This window comes from Actinia tenebrosa, unplaced genomic scaffold, assembly GCF_029948245.1.
Source record: "Actinia tenebrosa isolate PJP-AT-01 unplaced genomic scaffold, QUT_ActTen_1.0 PGA_scaffold16__25_contigs__length_10494907, whole genome shotgun sequence".
Taxonomy (NCBI): Eukaryota; Metazoa; Cnidaria; class Anthozoa; order Actiniaria; family Actiniidae; genus Actinia; species Actinia tenebrosa.
In genome coordinates this window covers 8288624-8305781 of record NW_028292576.1, presented here as the reverse complement: position 1 = coordinate 8305781, position 17158 = coordinate 8288624, and the positions used below count along the sequence as shown (strand labels likewise).

The window sequence follows — 17158 nt, the reverse complement described above, 5'->3', positions numbered from 1 at the left end:
CGCCATATTGGCCGTGAGATCTGGGAACGAACTAGTGTCTTTTCCGTTGTTATAACGCCACAGGAAGCCCGTTTTAAATATCAAAATATGCCAGTCGTGTCTGTGTCGCATTTCCTGGTCCATCTGCTCACACAAACTGCTAAAATATATTTTTTTCATTCACGTAACCTCCACTTGAAGCAATTCGAACTTTGGGAAAAAATCCTTTTATGAAAAAATGAAGAAAAATCTCATAGAACTGATTTTTTGTTTTGGGCCCAGCAGTCGTTTATTTCCCATTATACGATTGATTAATGTACCACTTTTTATGGTTTCGTTTTATTTGAGTACAAATAAAGATTAGACGTAAAAAATACAATGCAATTGCTTAACGTTAGCGAAGTTTTCTTCATAATCAATATGGTAAGGGAGAAAGGTTTCGCAAGTCAGGTCTGAAGTCTACATGACGCCTCATCTTCCTCGGTCAATGTTTTTGAAATTGTTCAACTAGGGACAATGTATATTTTTATGGTCACTAAGATCGTACTTTAACCTAGATCACTGGAGATTAAACAGTAGGACATCGAGATCAGTGGCGGATCCAGAACAATTTCAAAGACGCTGCGCACGTGACTGTTACCTAGAACTGAAGACAGACATAGCGTCCTCTTTATTTAGGGCGTACCTTATTCTTTATTATTGTTATTGTATAACTTTTATCACCAAGGGAGCGATAGTAGTCGCCCAATTCACCCCCTCCCCTGGATCCGCCCTTGGACATCTCTTCTAGGTCAAACCGAGTGCACCCACATAAAGTCACTTACATCACAAAGCAATACAATGATAGATATCAGAGTTACAATCCTTCCCTTCAAACAATCGTTTCAAGTCGATAGGCATTTGGAACAATTCAATGAAATATATTCAAACTGACCCAAATACAACAATCCCTTGAAGGCGGCAATATTGTGTAACTAGGACATCTTTGTCTTTTTAGGACCCCTACTAAAAATCTTGCCACAAACTAGTCTGCACATTGCTACGAGGATATAAGACACCACTGCAAAAACTATTCCTAGAACAAATAAAACATCCAACATGTACAACTCATAGAAAGGTAATGTCATGCTTTTTGGTTTAAGATGGTCCAGGTTACCAACTGCCTGGACATATTCTATGAGGTCCGCTGCTTCCTTTACCGGAGATCGTGGGCGCAGTTTTAAGACTCGAGACACGTGACTTGCTCTTTTCTTGTACCTAAAAGACAGGCGAAATAAATAATGTAAGATTATGAATAATATCTCTCTACATCTCTCCCTCCCTCCCTACCTTCTCGTTCTTTTTTTGCCGGATTCTCCTTTACAGCATAGTGTGTATTATTAGAAGTACCATCAACAGAATCTCGTTATTTCCGGCTTTTATTCCATGCAGCACCTTGTGCAAAAGATAAAAATGACAAACCCCATACCTTTCCTCGTATATGACTTGGTTGATAAGACTGACTAGCTGGTCAGTGGTTGCCTTCGCAACAGACAAGACTTCACCCAGGCCATCGCTTTTAATGAACCTCCCATTATCTTGCTGGTCGCCAAAAAATGGTGAGCAGATCATTGGTACTCCATGGTATGATGCCTCAGCCAATCCATTGGCACCACCATGAGTTATGAACAATCTTGTTTTCTTGTGTCCAAGAATATCATTCTGTGGGAGCCACTTTTGCGTTATTACGTTTGGCGAGAGTTTTCCTTTAAACTTATCTAGAAAAGAATTGATATGAAAAGATGAAAACCTTTGTAATTTTAAAATGACAGTGGTATGTGTAGACAGGGGTCCAGCCTAGGGTGTCTGTACTGTTACCCCCCCCCCCCCCCCCCCCCCCCCTACCCCCTCCTCCCACCATTGGAAAAATAAGCGTTTTGGCGGGCAGATGGAGAAGGGATGACCTGTTGAGGTTACAAAGGATCAGAAATTCTTCCCTATACCCAAGCTTGACCAACGCAATATAGTGGAGGTTATGCTTCTCAATAATTTGAGCCTATAACATCCTGTACTTACCAACTTTCCATATAACTCTTTGTTTTACTTGAGAAAAGGCCCGGTTCATTACGACACTGATGTCGTCGCTAAGGGTATTTACTATCGAACCAAAAGAGACCAGAATGACACCATCGTCACCAGACTCTTCCATGAATTTTTCAAGCTCGGCTGGAAGAGGTTGCGCTGGACCGTAGAGGAAATTACCCACGTCGCGGACGTATGGGGGTATAGGCTGTGCAAAGTCCATTATAAAATCCCTCTGCATCAAAACAAGATCGGCATTGGCCAACGTATCTCTTATACTTTTTCCAGGTGTGACTTCATGCTTCAGCTTCAGCTTACCATACGTAGGATACATGAAATACTCCATCGCAAACACAGCCAGGAAATAAAAGCCAACATTTTTGATCTTATTGGCCAGTCCCTTGACTGCTGTGAGCTCTGACATCATTTGGGGAATGTAGACTGGGTTAGACGAGATACCGAAAACCCTAAACGTCGGTGTGCATAGTGGGCTCATTGTAACTACAACATGTGGGATCTTATATTTGTCAGCTACCAAGCTTGAACATGGGTAAAGGCCATCTCCAATCACGATGTCAGCATCCTGCAGCTCTCTCTGCGCGTGCTCGCTACTAAGGAACAAATCACAGTAATCTCTTTGGTGTTGAAAGACTTGCGAAGCTTGAGACATAAATGCTTTTTGTTCTGTACTGGACATGGATTTGAAGTGATCAAGAACGCTTGGCTTGCCCTCTATGATTGGTGTCTCGAAGACCTTAACATTAGGTTTACCAAAGGCAAATGCATCTTCCTCGCCAACAAAAATTGAAACCTATCGGAAAAAATTGGCAAATGTATCAGGTTCACTATATTAGGTCAAATAAACCTTCCCAAATTCGCTTGATTAACCAAGAAACAATGGCATCTTCAAGTTTAGATGAACTTTACCCCGGGTCCATAAGTTTAGTCCGCTCCGGCGTTTGCTGTTCTTTGGAGCCCAGATGAACTTCAACAAATGTCAAGTCGTATTTAGCTAAAAAAAACTAAGCTTACCGGGGTTTGCATCACATATACTTTTAAATGGAAAAACAAAGAAATAAAACCGTGTTTCTGGGGTATGCAAATAAATCTCACTGTTCATTGTTATTCTTACATGGTAATGTTTTGATGATTTTACTGAAATGTTTTGGAAATGTGTGGCACAGAAAATATCTTTTCAGTACTATATGTAACTTGTGGACATTGTAGCTTTGATAACTTTGTCCTTGCCTCGATCGTTGGTTATTAGTATCATGCTACTTCAGAGGATATATGTAATCGTGAATTAATTTATGTAAAAAATAGTAAGTAAATAATAATAATTGAAGGTCAAGCTGATCCCTATAACACAAACTAATACTAGTGCTAGTGTAGATTATTTAGTTCTATAATTACGATACAAAAAGGTATTAACCGATTCAACTAGGAGGATACATTATCGTGTTGTTACTGCTTCAAACGCTCCTAAATAAACAGCATGTGTACTTACATCATGTCCTCGAGCCTTGAGTTCGTCTCCCAGTTTTGCCATAACCATGTAATGACTACGTCCAAAATGAGGCATCATGACTATCTTGGCTGCCCAAGAACAAGTGACCAATAGAAAATGTAGAGTTCATGGCGAAAAATTACGTACAGTCAGCGGTTCGGTACCGCGGGCGCGTATTCATTGTTCAATATTGTACTAAGATGGCTGCCAGTACCAATCGAAAAACGATGCCAGGATTCTACAGACAGCTTAATGAGTCTGCAACCTGGTTTTTAGAGCCAGTAAAGGTGATGAAAAGAAACAGGATGACAAGTGGCCCATATTTTGCAGTAGAAAGGTTAATTTCGAAGCGAAACTACAAGGGAAATGTAAGTAAATTAAAAATTTTTGACAACTTCATTCTTACTTTTTCGGCATGCTTGTGATCATTTTCTTAGCTTTAAAAGTCAAAATTTTAATTTTTTTTTCGAAAAAAAGGATTCTGACTCCTGTTTAGTTAGTAAGCTTCACATTTCCCCCCAATTTAACAAGGATTTTTGTATTTTCAGACTGAGTATCTTATCAAGTGGGAAGGTTACAGCTCGTACTGCAGTAGCTGGGAGGATGAGGGGAATCTAACAAAAGATCTGATCCGGTAAGTATTAATGCGAATCTAGTGATTTTTGCTCACGTAAATTACATGCCAACATAAAACTTTATTTAATCATACTCTACTAACTGTGATTAAATTAACCTCTATTAACTCTGGATTAAATTCACTCTCTTTTTTTTACAGAACATTTGACAAACCTATAATAGACCATCCAAGACTGGAAGCAAACATTGACTGCTTGTTACATAACATAACTGCTAAGCTAAAAAGCAAATCAAGGGCTCCAGTTTCCTTTTGTTTTGACCATGATTGTTTTCGGTTTTTATTTGGGGGTAAGGGAACTGTATCTAGGGATGACAAAGCATTTATGCTAGAAAAGGAGGATTTTCAATGTTGTCATTTTTTCAATGATTGGGATCAGTGTTTAGATAGCAATGGGGATGGAGTCATTATTCAATTTCCAATGAAGGTGGGACTAGTTCTTTCTTTATCACCAAGTGTAACTGTTTTTCAAAATAGGAAATTAGTAAAACAACCCAGAATGCCAATAGAAAAGCTGAAAATTGATTTTTTTCGTAAGCCTTTCTCCTGTATTTAAATTGTTTACATTAGGTAAAACATTTAAATATAAACAAATTACTTGAAAGTATCATTTGTAAAAGACATGAAAAGTTATTTATCAGCTTCTAAAAAGACACTCTAACTCATTGTTTTTTCCCCAAACAGTTGAATGACTGTGTCATCTATGTGAATTGTCAGTATAATGAGTGTCAAATGGGCTAGCTAGTGTATTTTATTCAATATGCATTGCATTTTATGTCTGCTATTACTTGGTTTTTGTAGATAAAATCCATTGTCAAGCAAAAGCTAACAATTTAAAATTTTGTATTTGTCAATAGAAGATAAAATAGTGCAAATTGTAAAGATAATTTACATTGTACTTCTTTGAACTTTTGTAAGCAAACAGGCTAATTTTTAAATTTTAAAGCAATTAATTTGAAAAAAGTAGCTATTAGAGTGCCATGAACATAGTAATAAAATAGTAACACTATGTGAATGAAATTGTATATAGAAAAGCTACTTAAAGTATATTGCAATTGAATATATACAATATGAGTCAATGGCATGAAATTAAAACATCTGGGTAATTAAAAAACTATAATATTTTTAGTATTTCAGTATGCCAGTCATTTGCATTTCTCTTTGAGATAAAATTGTCTCTTTGTTTTCTTTTTTATTCCCTCTTCCCAGTAAACAGCATTCTTTTTCTCATATTTTCTTCTTTTCCTTTCATTATCCCTTAGACTCCATTGCCTACTTTCCACTCTTAAGATATCTGCTGTTGAGTCCCACTTGTTTGATTTTCTTAGGACTACAGATCTAGCAACATCATTGTTTTTCTCCACTCCCTGTCCTGTAAAAACTTTCAATGACTTGTACATTTGAAGAAAATATGGTACATGAGCTACTAAGATATGCATATAAGGTGTTACCCTTCTCCTCTCATACCCCTTCATTTTTCCATTCAGGGAAACAAAAAACTTCACCCAAGCTACAGCTTTAAGATGGAAGATAGATGGATCTTGTTCTGGTGACCAAGTGTTGATAATGGCATAGAGCTCACCAAAGTTATTCCATATCTCTATAACCTTTTGTCCCAGGTCTTGACACTGAAAAAGTTCTAGAGTTCCTTCTTTTTTTGGAAATTCTTTAAGAAGTTTCTTTTTGTCATCTCCTGTAAGACTGGTCCACTTATATCTTCCACTTGCCCTCCCATCTGCATTTTTTTCTTCCCACACATCAAAAGAAATTCCTAGTGACTTAATATGCTCCACAGTTTTCTTTAGCTGAACTCCCCTCTCTTGTCCCCTAGCTCTATTCACTTCAATAATTTTGTCCCAATCTAGTGCAGCATCTATCACATTCTCTAGCAAAATATCTGTTACTCTTAACATAAGATGAAGCTCATCTACGACTACATGGTCTAGTTGAATCTTAATAAGTGGTTCTCGTTCGCACCCATAGTTGTAGTTATTTTTCTTGCTGGGATGGTTTTTGTACAAGGTAAGTATTTCTTTGAGAGTTCTGCATAGAGGAAGCTTATTAAAATTGGAGAAATCAGTGTCTACTTTCCATCTATCTTCTTTGGGAATCTTACACCAGGCACAGGCATAGTCAGCTGTGGCAGATTTTAATCCAAGCATTAGCAAAATAAATTTGTAATCACCTCCCAAGAAAAATTCAGTGTTCAGGTGTTGTCCATTAACTTCTATAGAACCACTCTGTATCAAATCATTGATTTCTTGAAAAATTGATTGGAAGGCATCCCTTAGAACTTCATAATTTTCAGGTGCATCGACAATGGCAATGGTCCTGTTTCCCTTAGCAGACATTACATCTTGTCCCGATTGCAGCAAAGAAAATGAGAGAATTATATAATTACTATTCCTGGTCATACGAGCACCATCACCATTTACCTTGATTTTGATCTTATCATTGGCTACAGAAAAGTCCCTTGCATTTTTAAAGAAATCTGTTACCTGTACTTTGAGTAGGTCAGTTAGAGAGTTTACTTTAGAACCATGGTATGGGCCAGGAAGTGAAGATAAATGGCACATGTCATTAAGGTTGGACCTGCACTGTTTGATTAAATAAGATTTGGGAAGTCCCTCACAAATAAAAGAAAATTCATGATAAAATTTGTCACCAACACAAAACTTGTCAAGTAGATATAAAACCTGCTCAACTTTGGACTTTTCTTCATTGGTCAAGTTGTTATAATTTTTTCCCTTCCGGCTACCATTTAAATCTAGCATATGGGTATCTCCTGATTCTTGATCCTTAATTAGTAAAGCCTGTATGTCTAGGCCAAAAGAATTGGAAAACCAAAGTGCTGTTTTTGCTCTATTTAGAAAACAGTTCAGTGTTCTGCTCTTATTTTTTGTCGATGATAGAGGTTTGCCTTGAAATTCGTTTTCATTTTCTAGTACAGAAATGTAGCTTTGTAGCTCAGCATTGGACTCCTGAAGATGTTGAATTTGCCTATCTCTATTTGCTATTTCTTGCACAAGACAATCAAACATATCTTTCTTTGCCTTTTCAATATCATCATACCTTTTTCTCCATTCCTCCACTTCATTCCTTAGAGTACCTAGCTCCTCGTTCCACTGATCTACGGTTTTAATTTCGCCTTCTCGAATATGAAAATTTCTGCTTCTATCATTCAGTTGCTTCCTAGCTCTACCTTTAGTCTTCCTATATTCTTGAACTACTGATCCTGCTATTTTTCTGATGTTATCGTTTATTCTATTTCTTACTTTTTCTTCAGAAATAAAAACAAACGCATTACCTGGCACACTCCATTCTAGTAAATCAACAAAATTTACCTTTGCATTGTACCGATCTTCTTGTACAATTTCGTGCCATAATTTCAGTAGTGGAAAAGGTATTTTCACTGCAAAAATTACTTTATCGTTTCCCCTACTATAAGCATAATGAAATTCAGAAGAAGACAACTCAACGTTTGAGAGATCTTTATTCAAACGGAGCCGATGGTAATGTGCAAACACGTCCGACATTTTGAAAAACTAGTAAACAGCTGATCGATTGACAGATGATTTTACCGCCAAAATACGATCCACAGGCTCTCAGTCCTCCTCTATGAAATTAGTCAGTGATAACCTGGGACTTAGATGATATATTGAATGATGGGATACAAAATGGCAGACGAAGAATCGATAGTTTTTCAGATATTCTCTTCGAAATTGGCTCTAATTGTACAAGAATACCGCGCGTCATTAGGAATATAAGCAGAAGAAGATTCAAAATTTCTATTCTACCTCATGTTTGGCTGATTTTGGAACCGGTAAAACGAATTTTTTTGCTTATAATTTTGGTTTAAAAACATTGTTTACATGATGAACTTCAAACCTGGATATGTGCAAAACCTATATATTCTTCATTTACATTATTAGAAAGCTGGATTTTCGTGCGAAAATCAATAAAACAGCATGTCGGCCATTTAATTTGTCTATTCACTCTATGTTTTAACGGCTAAATCTTTGAAAGTAATTGGAACCGGTAAGACGATATTTTTTCCTTTCAAAAATGTAATGACATTATCGATAATTGTTAGGAAAAAAATATTGGATATGTGCAAAATGTAAATATTTCTCACAATAAATGCTAGGAGGAAAAAACTCGGGATTCTGGAAGGTTTTCAATTAAATTTTGTTGTTCTTTCTTTGACTTTTAAGCACTCTACTGCGCATGCTCATCGGCCATGTTGTAGCGAATTTTTCGCCATGTAGAAACGCTGGAACCTTCATTGTACTTGACTCACTTGGCACTGGGTCTTGAGTTGAACCTCATTTGCATGTTTTAAACTGAAATCGCTCAACCAATGTTACTAATCAATCAACTTTAATATCTTTAGGTCACGTAATGCCTCAGGCAGAGCTGAGAGCCTGTTGGTGAGGTCGGTTGTATCGTAGTGTACGGGAATTGTCAGGGGAATTCTATTCAAATTCAAATTTCAAGTAATCGGCTAGTAATCGTACCCTACGATAACATAAATTAAACTATATAATAAATATTTATGTGCACGCGCTGATGATACATCGTTTAAATATGATTAAAAAATGAGACCACCCAACCGAATTCACTTCGTGGTCTAGGGGTTAGGGTTAGGGTTAGGGTTAGGGTTAGGGTTAGGGTTAGGGTTAGGGTTAGGGTTAGGGTTAGGGTTAGGGTTAGGGTTAGGGTTAGGGTTGGCATTGTAGTAGTTCTTTGGTGCCGAAGGTACCGAGTTCGATTCTAGGTGTCTTCACTTAATTGTTTTTCTAAGTGAGGAGAACCAAAATTTCTAAGTCCCACTATTGTTTTCGGAAACCTATGACGTACTTCGTTAATCCGTACACGACGATAGTACCGTGAGGTTGTCCGGTTTGTGAAATTAAAGTTCGAGAATTGACCAGAGAAAAATTTAGGAGGAAGTCCACCTAATACTTTATCCAGAGCTGGAAACTTACTACCCAAATTTCAAGATGAAAAAGGAACTGTGGACGTGGTTTCAATAATAAAATGGACAAAATGCTGCAACAATTTAGTTTGGTCTTAAGTTTACGGTATGTTGGTATGTATATTCTCAAAGATAAAAGTCATATACAGTCAATGTCATTAACGTTGTCCACCGAAAAAAGACATTTACACATTTACAAATTTAGACATTTATAAAATTTGTATGTCTCAATTTTGTTTTAATCAACTAAACATTTAGGAATTTACACATTTAGACATTTAAACATTTAGACATTTAGACTAAAAGAAATATCACGTGTTTCCTCGAGCGTTCTGGCATAAAGCAAATGCTGAAATACCATTAACCATCTTAAATCCTCACTAAATGGTCAGGGCATTCTGGATTTTCGATTCACGAGTTGAATTTTACATTTAAAGTTCAGGCTGACGCACACGAGGCAAAGAATACATAATGAAGTATGTAATGTACGCGACAGGTCACCAGGCCCAGAAGAGTTGTCCGAGAGACACTGGGTACTATTGCGATAGAACTAAGATAGTTAACACAGCACGTGAACTTTAGTTATGAAATTTAGTTATTAAGAGGAATATGGGAGATTGTTATTGAGTTTTTCTTTTGGATTCGATAGGGACACATTCGGTAAGTCTATTATAGTTTGTATTAGATCACACAGATTGATTCTAAGAATATCTTTGATTGTATTTATAGTGAACCGCGCATCGATACACGACACATCGACGCATCAACACAGCATACTTTCGAGAATTTCTATCTTGTGGCATAATAACGACATGAGAGATAATGAATATTCGTTTAATCTGATTAGGAAATAGATGTATGTATTGAATGCGAGTTTCATGAAGGACCCAATAAATATAGATTGATGAAAGCATAGTTAATATCGATGAAAGGCAAGAATATTTTCTACATTAAATATTTCTTTTGGTCTAAAGGTCTAAATGAGTAAATGTCTTTTTCGGTGGACAACGTTAATGACATTGACTGTATCAGTAATAAAATCAAATAAATAAAAAAATAAATGAACAGTGGAAAAATATAATCATACATGTTTCTATACAATGACTTTATTTCGTACATTCACTTAATCCGGTAATGATGTTAGGTTTGACTTTTCATTAATACCACCCTTTCCGAGTTCTCTTTTACTTATGGTTTAGAAACACAGCCGTAGAGTGCACGCACTAAAACCGTGAACATTAAATAGTACTAATAAGTACTATTTTATACAGAATCCTTTGTTTTCTATTGTTAAATTATCACCAATTAGTGCTAAAAATTAGTATTTGTTTTACGGATTTAGTGTGAGCACTCTATTGTACACATTTGCAAATGGTCTATTTAACTAGGTTTATTTACGATTCAGTAGTTTTACAAAATGATAAATCCGGCGCGCTCATTGGTCCCAATATACGTCTAAATTTATGCTGCTATATTCACCTACAGGTTAATATATAAACTCGCGCACAAAAAACTCTCTCTCCGTTATTCATTAAATTCACTTGTTAAAAATACATACTAAAACAATTATTCGCCTCAGGCTCAGTGAATATCAGGGAATATTTACCTCGCCGCTCGACATTTTTTTAAGAATAGATTCTTAATTTGGCTTGGGTGTAAAGTGTTCCTACTTCAGAACAATTGACATTCCTACACCCATTTATTTGTTAAACGGTTGCACAAGAGAAAACAAGTGAAACTAGATGCATACATATACGACACGTGATCTGAAATGAGGAAACATTATCCCCGAAAAAAATAAAGCTTTTTTTTTAATTCTCTCGACTACTCTAGGTACGGTAATACGTGAACTTCTACATCTTTCAATAGACAGGAAGAATGGTATGGAATTTGAAATCTTATCGATTCAGCTAATTTTCCGCTCAGGGACACCTAACACTGAGTTTTCAAGCTTGCTCCTCGTACTCTGAGGGTTCCGTTTTGGAACGTCTGTTACTGGGTTTCTTTTATATCTTAAAAGTTTTTTCAGCTCAAATAGAACTTTGTCATTGCGGAATGCATAAAGAAAGGGGTTTAAGCAAGAATTAACTCCGTAGAATAACAGCCCAACAGTGTTCCAAATAGCGAAGCGAGTTACTGAACTACCGACAGTTTCAAGATTTACGGTCCAATAAACTATCGCCGTTGGAGCGACACTAAAGAATATATTCGTACTTACGACAAGCAAGATCATCTTGGCCATTCTTACATCTCTTTTTATCCCAACGTTAAGTCCGGACTGTCTGACTGTGTAGAACATGTGACCGTACAAGATGTATGAGCACGAAGAAATAGCTATACTCACCATTTGAAGGTAGTGCACATAGGTACTATGACTTTCTGGACTTTTGTAATTAATACAAGAATAGTCATCGGGAACTAGGTACATGTGTAAAGCAAAGGGTAATGATACTATAATAATGATTATAAACCAAATGCCTGTCAGCAGAAGTTTGGCAATACTTTTAGTTATCCTAATTCCTGGATTCATACTGAACACAATACAGAGATAGCGCTCTATCACCACGAGAAACCCTACAAGAACACTTAGGCACTGCGCTGTGATAACTAGAGTTAGTAAGCTACCACAAAAAAATCCTGCAGACAACGACATCTCAATATACTCAGAATTTGAAATGGTACGACGAAGCACCGTGAGAATAACCAGAAATAATCCAAGAAGGAAATCCCCCAGCGCCATGTTACACACCAAAAGCATAGCTACGTTCTTTCTTAAGGCTCTACTAGATGCGACAGTTAACATGACAATGGAGTTAGTAACAATGGCAATGACACCAATTGGTATGTTGGGTAATGTCCATTTGATGATTTCCTGCAAGCAAAGATGAGAAATATGGACAGAATAATAAGAGGATGGATAAGGCCTGCTGCAAAATGCGGAGCAGAGTTTTGCATGTAAAGGCACTTCTTGACAAATGACTGAAAAGTTGAGTTTCCAAAAAGCAGACAAATTAATACGAGGTAATATAGTGTATCGAGAGCAATTAATTTGAAATCGAAATATGCTCTTATTAACATCCAGTGAGGAGTAAGGATTCCTTATCAAGGAACACCATATACAGTTGCGTCTGATCGGATCGCTATAGGACACCAGTCCCTTGAATGTTGTGAGATTCGAGAGGCTTGCAATTTGCGTGATTGGTGACGATAGTGGGTTGGAAGTGACATCGAGTTGTATAAGGAATGACAAATGTTTCGTGACGTCTATGGTGTCCCAAGTTTGCATCAAGTTGAAACTTAAATCTCTGCAAACAAATAAACAAGCACATAGATAAATAAGAAATAAAAACAGTTTAGATGTCCATATTTTTAAGCATTGATAGTGTTCCCCAAAATCTTCCTGGAAAATTTAAATAATTCACTTTTAGTCAAGTCTCCAGTGTCTAGTCGTTCTAGCGTTTCGCACTAATTGGGGACACTTTCCGCTCACACGCACTACCACTTCATTCAATATTAAATTATATTTGAATCTCATTTGCGCGTGAAAAGGCATGTGGGCAATGATGTGTCAACCATTTGACCGATGAAGCGCACATTAGAAAGTGATGCTGCAATCGCGTGCCGGCCACATACTGCGCGCATTATATAGGAATTGCATGATTCGTTCAAAAGTCAACCAATCACAGCGCGCGTTATATCTTTAATCATTTAGCTAGTAACCGCGCGCCCCTTATAGATAGACAGACAATTTTGGTTCGTTTTATACTGACGCAACGCTTTTTTTACAAAGTGTGATGTTGTCTTACAGTATTTGAAGACTTTCAAGTCCGCGAAATGCATCTTTTCCTATGTGTCGTATTCTGTTATGAGACAAATTCCTAGAAAGAGGATAAATAGAGATTATCACATGTTAAGAACTTGATATCGTTTTTATTCACGAGTTTTTCCGTATCATATCGCGAACGAGCGAGTCCTCGAGCGATATGATACGGAAAAACTCGTGAACAAAAACGATATCAAGTTCTTAACATGTAATAATTTGTTTATTACACATTTAGGCTCGATATATAACACACACAAAATGTTTTATTGTCTTAAATATCCTTAACCGACTTACACCATTTCAAAATGTTAAAGAATTATACGTTTCCAATTCAATATCATTCAAAATATCAAAGCTTAATTAAAAATGTAAGAAGCACAAAATTCATCATCTTGAATTTGATAGAAATAAACACTAAATAGAGATTTATCTCGTCACTCTTGACTACTATCGCTAGATTCTATAACATATCGCTTCCTTTTAGCTGGCACAGCAGGTTGAGCATTGTTGTTTATGTTGATCTCAATACTGCTTCCAGAAATCGTAGCATTAGGAAAAATGCTAGGTACACTACAAGTTGTAGTCGAAAAAGATGAAAATTGACCAACACTAGAAGACAAAATTACATCTGAATGTGATGATTTTTGAACACAGAGTTCTTTGGGCTGTGATTCAGAACTTATGATGGTACTTATCTGTTGAAGTTGTCGAGAGTTGAGAGACAAGTAGTTGTTTATGCTCTGAATGTTCTTGTGACCAGATATCTGCATGATTTGGTTTGGAGGAATATTATTATCATTCAGCTTCTGAAGCATAGTTTTACGTGCAGAGTGGTTGGTAAGATTGTTCTTCATGGGAAGTTCTGCATTTGAAGCCATTGTTTTCATGAATGAATACAATTGATTGATTCCAACAGGTGTTTTCTTGAACCAAGCCTGTGTCACCTTTCTTTCTTTCACGTTGTTTACAGCTATGTAAAAGGGGGAATCGGCTGTATTGCATTCCTGTGGTCTTTTCAGAGCAAATTCTTTGTATAGTTTAACTGGACATCTTTCTTTTCTCTCGATTTCATACATTCTTGGTTTTACAGAACGAATATCTCTCGGGTTTTCGCCGGTTCTCGTTTTCGTTTGGCGTTCATTATATTCCAGGTATTCAAGCTCCCCACTTTCATCGTTCTTAAGCTGAATGTCTCCCCAACAAAGGTCTTTGTGTTCTTTTCCTCCTCTCATACCAAAGTTTAGAGTATTGTTAAGCCACAGGGTGTTTAACATAGCCTCTGGAGATCCACTTCCCAACTGACCTTTTCTGTATAACTCATCTATCTCCTGCTCAGTAATGGAGCGTGCAGCGTTTGGTTTGCCTCCTTTTCCTGAAGATTTGAGCTCTTTCCGCTTAGCCTTCAGCACTTCGCGAGTACCGGAAAACTCAACGGAGTTTATGAGGGAATACCCATATTTCTTTTTCCTCAGGTATCTCTCGATGCTTGCTATGATTGAGCGGAGAGAAGATGGCTCGTAGTTGGTTCCATCTTGCTTTCTTACTCCTAAAACAAACTCTTGCAAGTATGAATCCAGCTCTGTAGGAGTAATTTCTTCTGGTTCTCTATCAGTTTTGCGGCTTAAAAAAGCCTTTAACAATGCCATGTCTTGATTCGTTTTTCTACTCAAATTTTGGTTTTCACTCTCTTCCAAAAATTGGGAAATTCCATCTTCTGAAAAGATAACGAATCGAGGATTTGACTCATCCATCTTCGATTCATACGTCGAGAAAACGCCGCAAAGCTACCACATCTAGCGATGTGACGTCACTTGAATAGAACAAACAATGTGATTGGTTCAAGTAAAATATATCGCAAGATTTGATTGGACAGTTTACCGTGAAGTGATATCGTATCACTTCACTGATATGGTTTTTATTCACGGCTTTATTTCACGGATATCGAGCTTAAATGTGTAATAAATATCCATATAAACTTTAAATCTTAAAAAACATCATTTTTAATCTTGGCGATAGAATACTTACAGAGTTACAAGCCTATCGAATGAGAGAAAAAACGTCATCTTCAATGCCATCAATGCTGTTATTAAAAAGATCCCTATACGATAAACAAAGAACATATAAGGGACAGTAGATAGAAAAACGTTTGCGCATGCATGCATTTCAGCACGTTTTCTAGGAATTTTGAAGAGTTTGAGTAAGAAAATAACTGTTTGTTTTATACTTCAATTATGTTACTGACCGTGACGTCACCCCAGGCTTCATTAAAGATGCGAATTTTGACTGGTTCACAGAAACAGCTTATACAAAGCATCATCATTATACTCAAAGTTTCCACAATGTTTTATATTGTAAATTTGATGTCTCATGCATAATGGCTAGTGTTTAGTATTAAAAATTAAACCAAATACACTCAAAAGCTTGGGGTGACGTCGTCACAGTCATTAAAATAATAGAACCTTCATAACTTAAGACGCAACATTCAAATGAAGAAAATATTTCACCATTCAACTATTCACTTTATGTAAAATCAATACTTAAAAATATTGTATCAGGGGTTAGGTGCACTTAATAAGCGAGACATATTTCAATTTAACATTTTCAACATGAGTTGGTAGACTGGGCCTTTTCGTTTTCAGTTTAAAATAATGCTTAACTTTATTGCAATTCATCTCAGGTATTATTCATAAATTTTTTATTACTATATGAGCAGTTGGAAGTATGGATATCGTTTTTCACCCTGAAAAGGACGAGGGAAGACACTCTTCAAATCTGCAGTGTCCTGACTGCGGAAGTAAAGCCTGTGCATCATTCTAGATCGAAACTGAAGTGATGCCTTATCCTAATCCACTCATACACTAAATGTTATTCTCATACTCATTAATATTTATGAGGAAACCAGCCAATCAATGGGCTATTTGTGGGTCACATGATGCTCAGCACCATTAAGGCATGGCTCTTTGAAGGAAGTGATGGAAAATCAGTTATTTATTCATATCTTTGACAGTTTACTATGAAATCTTTCCCAAATTTGGCTCGTAGTAGTAATTCTTCAAGGCAAGCAATTACCCGCATATCTGTTACCATGGAAACCAGGTCACGTGACCCAAGGCCGCCATCTTGGATTTTTTTAAAAAAATCGTTTGTAGTCGTATTGAAACTACTTCAAAAGTCCTGAAAATCCATATTCCTTTTGATATTTGCAATACCTATATGGATCTAATTGGATATCTTGAAATTATATTAAGTTTAATTCTTAGAATATTTTTAATTTTTGGAAAAAAATAGAAAATAGTCTAAAAATTAAACTTAAAATAATTCCAAGATATCCAATTAGATCCATATAGGCATTGTAAATATGAATAGTAATCTGCATTATCATGACTTTTAAAGATGTGTTCGGTACGTTTACAAACGGCTTATTTAAAAATCCAAGATGGCGGCCTTGTGGGTCACGTGACTTAGTTTCCATGGTAACCAAGGCTCTAAGGTTCCTTCTTTTCACAAAAGACATTAACTTGGCCAAGTTTGGGGAAGATTCGTAGAAAACTGGCTATGATATAGCTAATCAGTTTTTCATCTGAGAGCCATGCGTTAATGATGCTGAGTGTTACTTGAAACCTGATAAAGTAACTGCATGGAACAAAATTAATTCAGTCCGCGCGGACTTGAAATCCCGTCCAGTCCGATATTGGAGGCTTTGAATTTACTTTCTTTACTCTTCGTTTGCACGTTACGTCCATTTGCGGCCATGTTTGGTACCATTTACAAAAGCTTTCTCATTAGCATCCAATGGCCCGCCATGTTTTTCCCGATATTATATATGTATATAATATATGTCATGCCTTTAGGTTTATCTATTTTTTCATTAGTCGAGTGTTCAAAAAAATATGTAGAGATACTTTTCCAAGACTGGAGTACTTTCAGGCTTAGAATAGATCCGACAACATGCCTACTTATATTTTCGAAATTACTCAAACTTGTCTTCCTCAAATATGCTAATGCATCATATTGTTCCTTTAAACTACCAAACATAACATAAAAAGCACGCAAAGGCATTTGGGATCGTTCTGATCCTCCTCGATCTAACATCGCTCCCTACCATAACTTTCAGTTGCTCATGGTTAGAGCGTCTGGCTATTAAACAATTAAGAGGGTCCCTAAGGGTTCCAGTTC

At 36.6% G+C, this 17158-nt stretch overlaps 5 protein-coding genes and 1 long non-coding RNA gene across 6 annotated transcripts; 2 read left to right on the top strand and 4 right to left on the bottom strand.

The window, feature by feature from the left end:
* Window positions 1-299: 299 nt before the first annotated feature.
* LOC148910716 (UDP-glucuronosyltransferase 2B7-like) lies at window positions 300-3658 on the bottom strand. Its single transcript, XM_089031273.1, has 4 exons — window positions 3548-3658; window positions 2035-2851; window positions 1448-1736; window positions 300-1236 (listed from the first exon to the last, which is right to left on the bottom strand). The coding sequence occupies exons 1-4, from the start codon at window positions 3623-3625 to the stop codon at window positions 954-956; spliced, it is 1467 nt and encodes a 488-aa protein (XP_088887399.1). The 5' UTR covers window positions 3626-3658; the 3' UTR covers window positions 300-953.
* Window positions 3659-3677: 19 nt separating this feature from the next.
* LOC148910715 (uncharacterized) lies at window positions 3678-5091 on the top strand. Its single transcript, XM_089031272.1, has 3 exons — window positions 3678-3915; window positions 4096-4181; window positions 4323-5091. Exons 1-3 carry the CDS (start codon window positions 3748-3750, stop codon window positions 4735-4737), a joined length of 669 nt encoding a protein of 222 aa, XP_088887398.1. The 5' UTR covers window positions 3678-3747; the 3' UTR covers window positions 4738-5091.
* A 13-nt stretch (window positions 5092-5104) lies between these two features.
* LOC148910714 (uncharacterized) lies at window positions 5105-6916 on the bottom strand. Its single transcript, XM_089031271.1, has one exon. The coding sequence runs from the start codon at window positions 6755-6757 to the stop codon at window positions 5327-5329; it is 1431 nt and encodes a 476-aa protein (XP_088887397.1). The 5' UTR covers window positions 6758-6916; the 3' UTR covers window positions 5105-5326.
* Window positions 6917-9648: 2732 nt separating this feature from the next.
* On the top strand, window positions 9649-10069 carry LOC148910713 (uncharacterized). Its single transcript, XR_016119925.1, has 2 exons — window positions 9649-9819; window positions 9889-10069. It is a non-coding gene; the product is annotated as an uncharacterized LOC148910713 (long non-coding RNA).
* A 900-nt stretch (window positions 10070-10969) lies between these two features.
* LOC148910712 (putative glycoprotein hormone G protein-coupled receptor) lies at window positions 10970-13052 on the bottom strand. The gene is made up of 2 exons (XM_089030943.1): window positions 12966-13052; window positions 10970-12464 (listed from the first exon to the last, which is right to left on the bottom strand). The coding sequence occupies exon 2, from the start codon at window positions 12443-12445 to the stop codon at window positions 11066-11068; it is 1380 nt and encodes a 459-aa protein (XP_088887069.1). The 5' UTR covers window positions 12446-12464; window positions 12966-13052; the 3' UTR covers window positions 10970-11065.
* Window positions 13053-13416: 364 nt separating this feature from the next.
* Window positions 13417-14733, bottom strand: LOC148910711 (uncharacterized protein KIAA1958-like). Its single transcript, XM_089031069.1, has one exon. The coding sequence runs from the start codon at window positions 14731-14733 to the stop codon at window positions 13417-13419; it is 1317 nt and encodes a 438-aa protein (XP_088887195.1).
* Between the last annotated feature and the right edge of the window lie 2425 nt (window positions 14734-17158).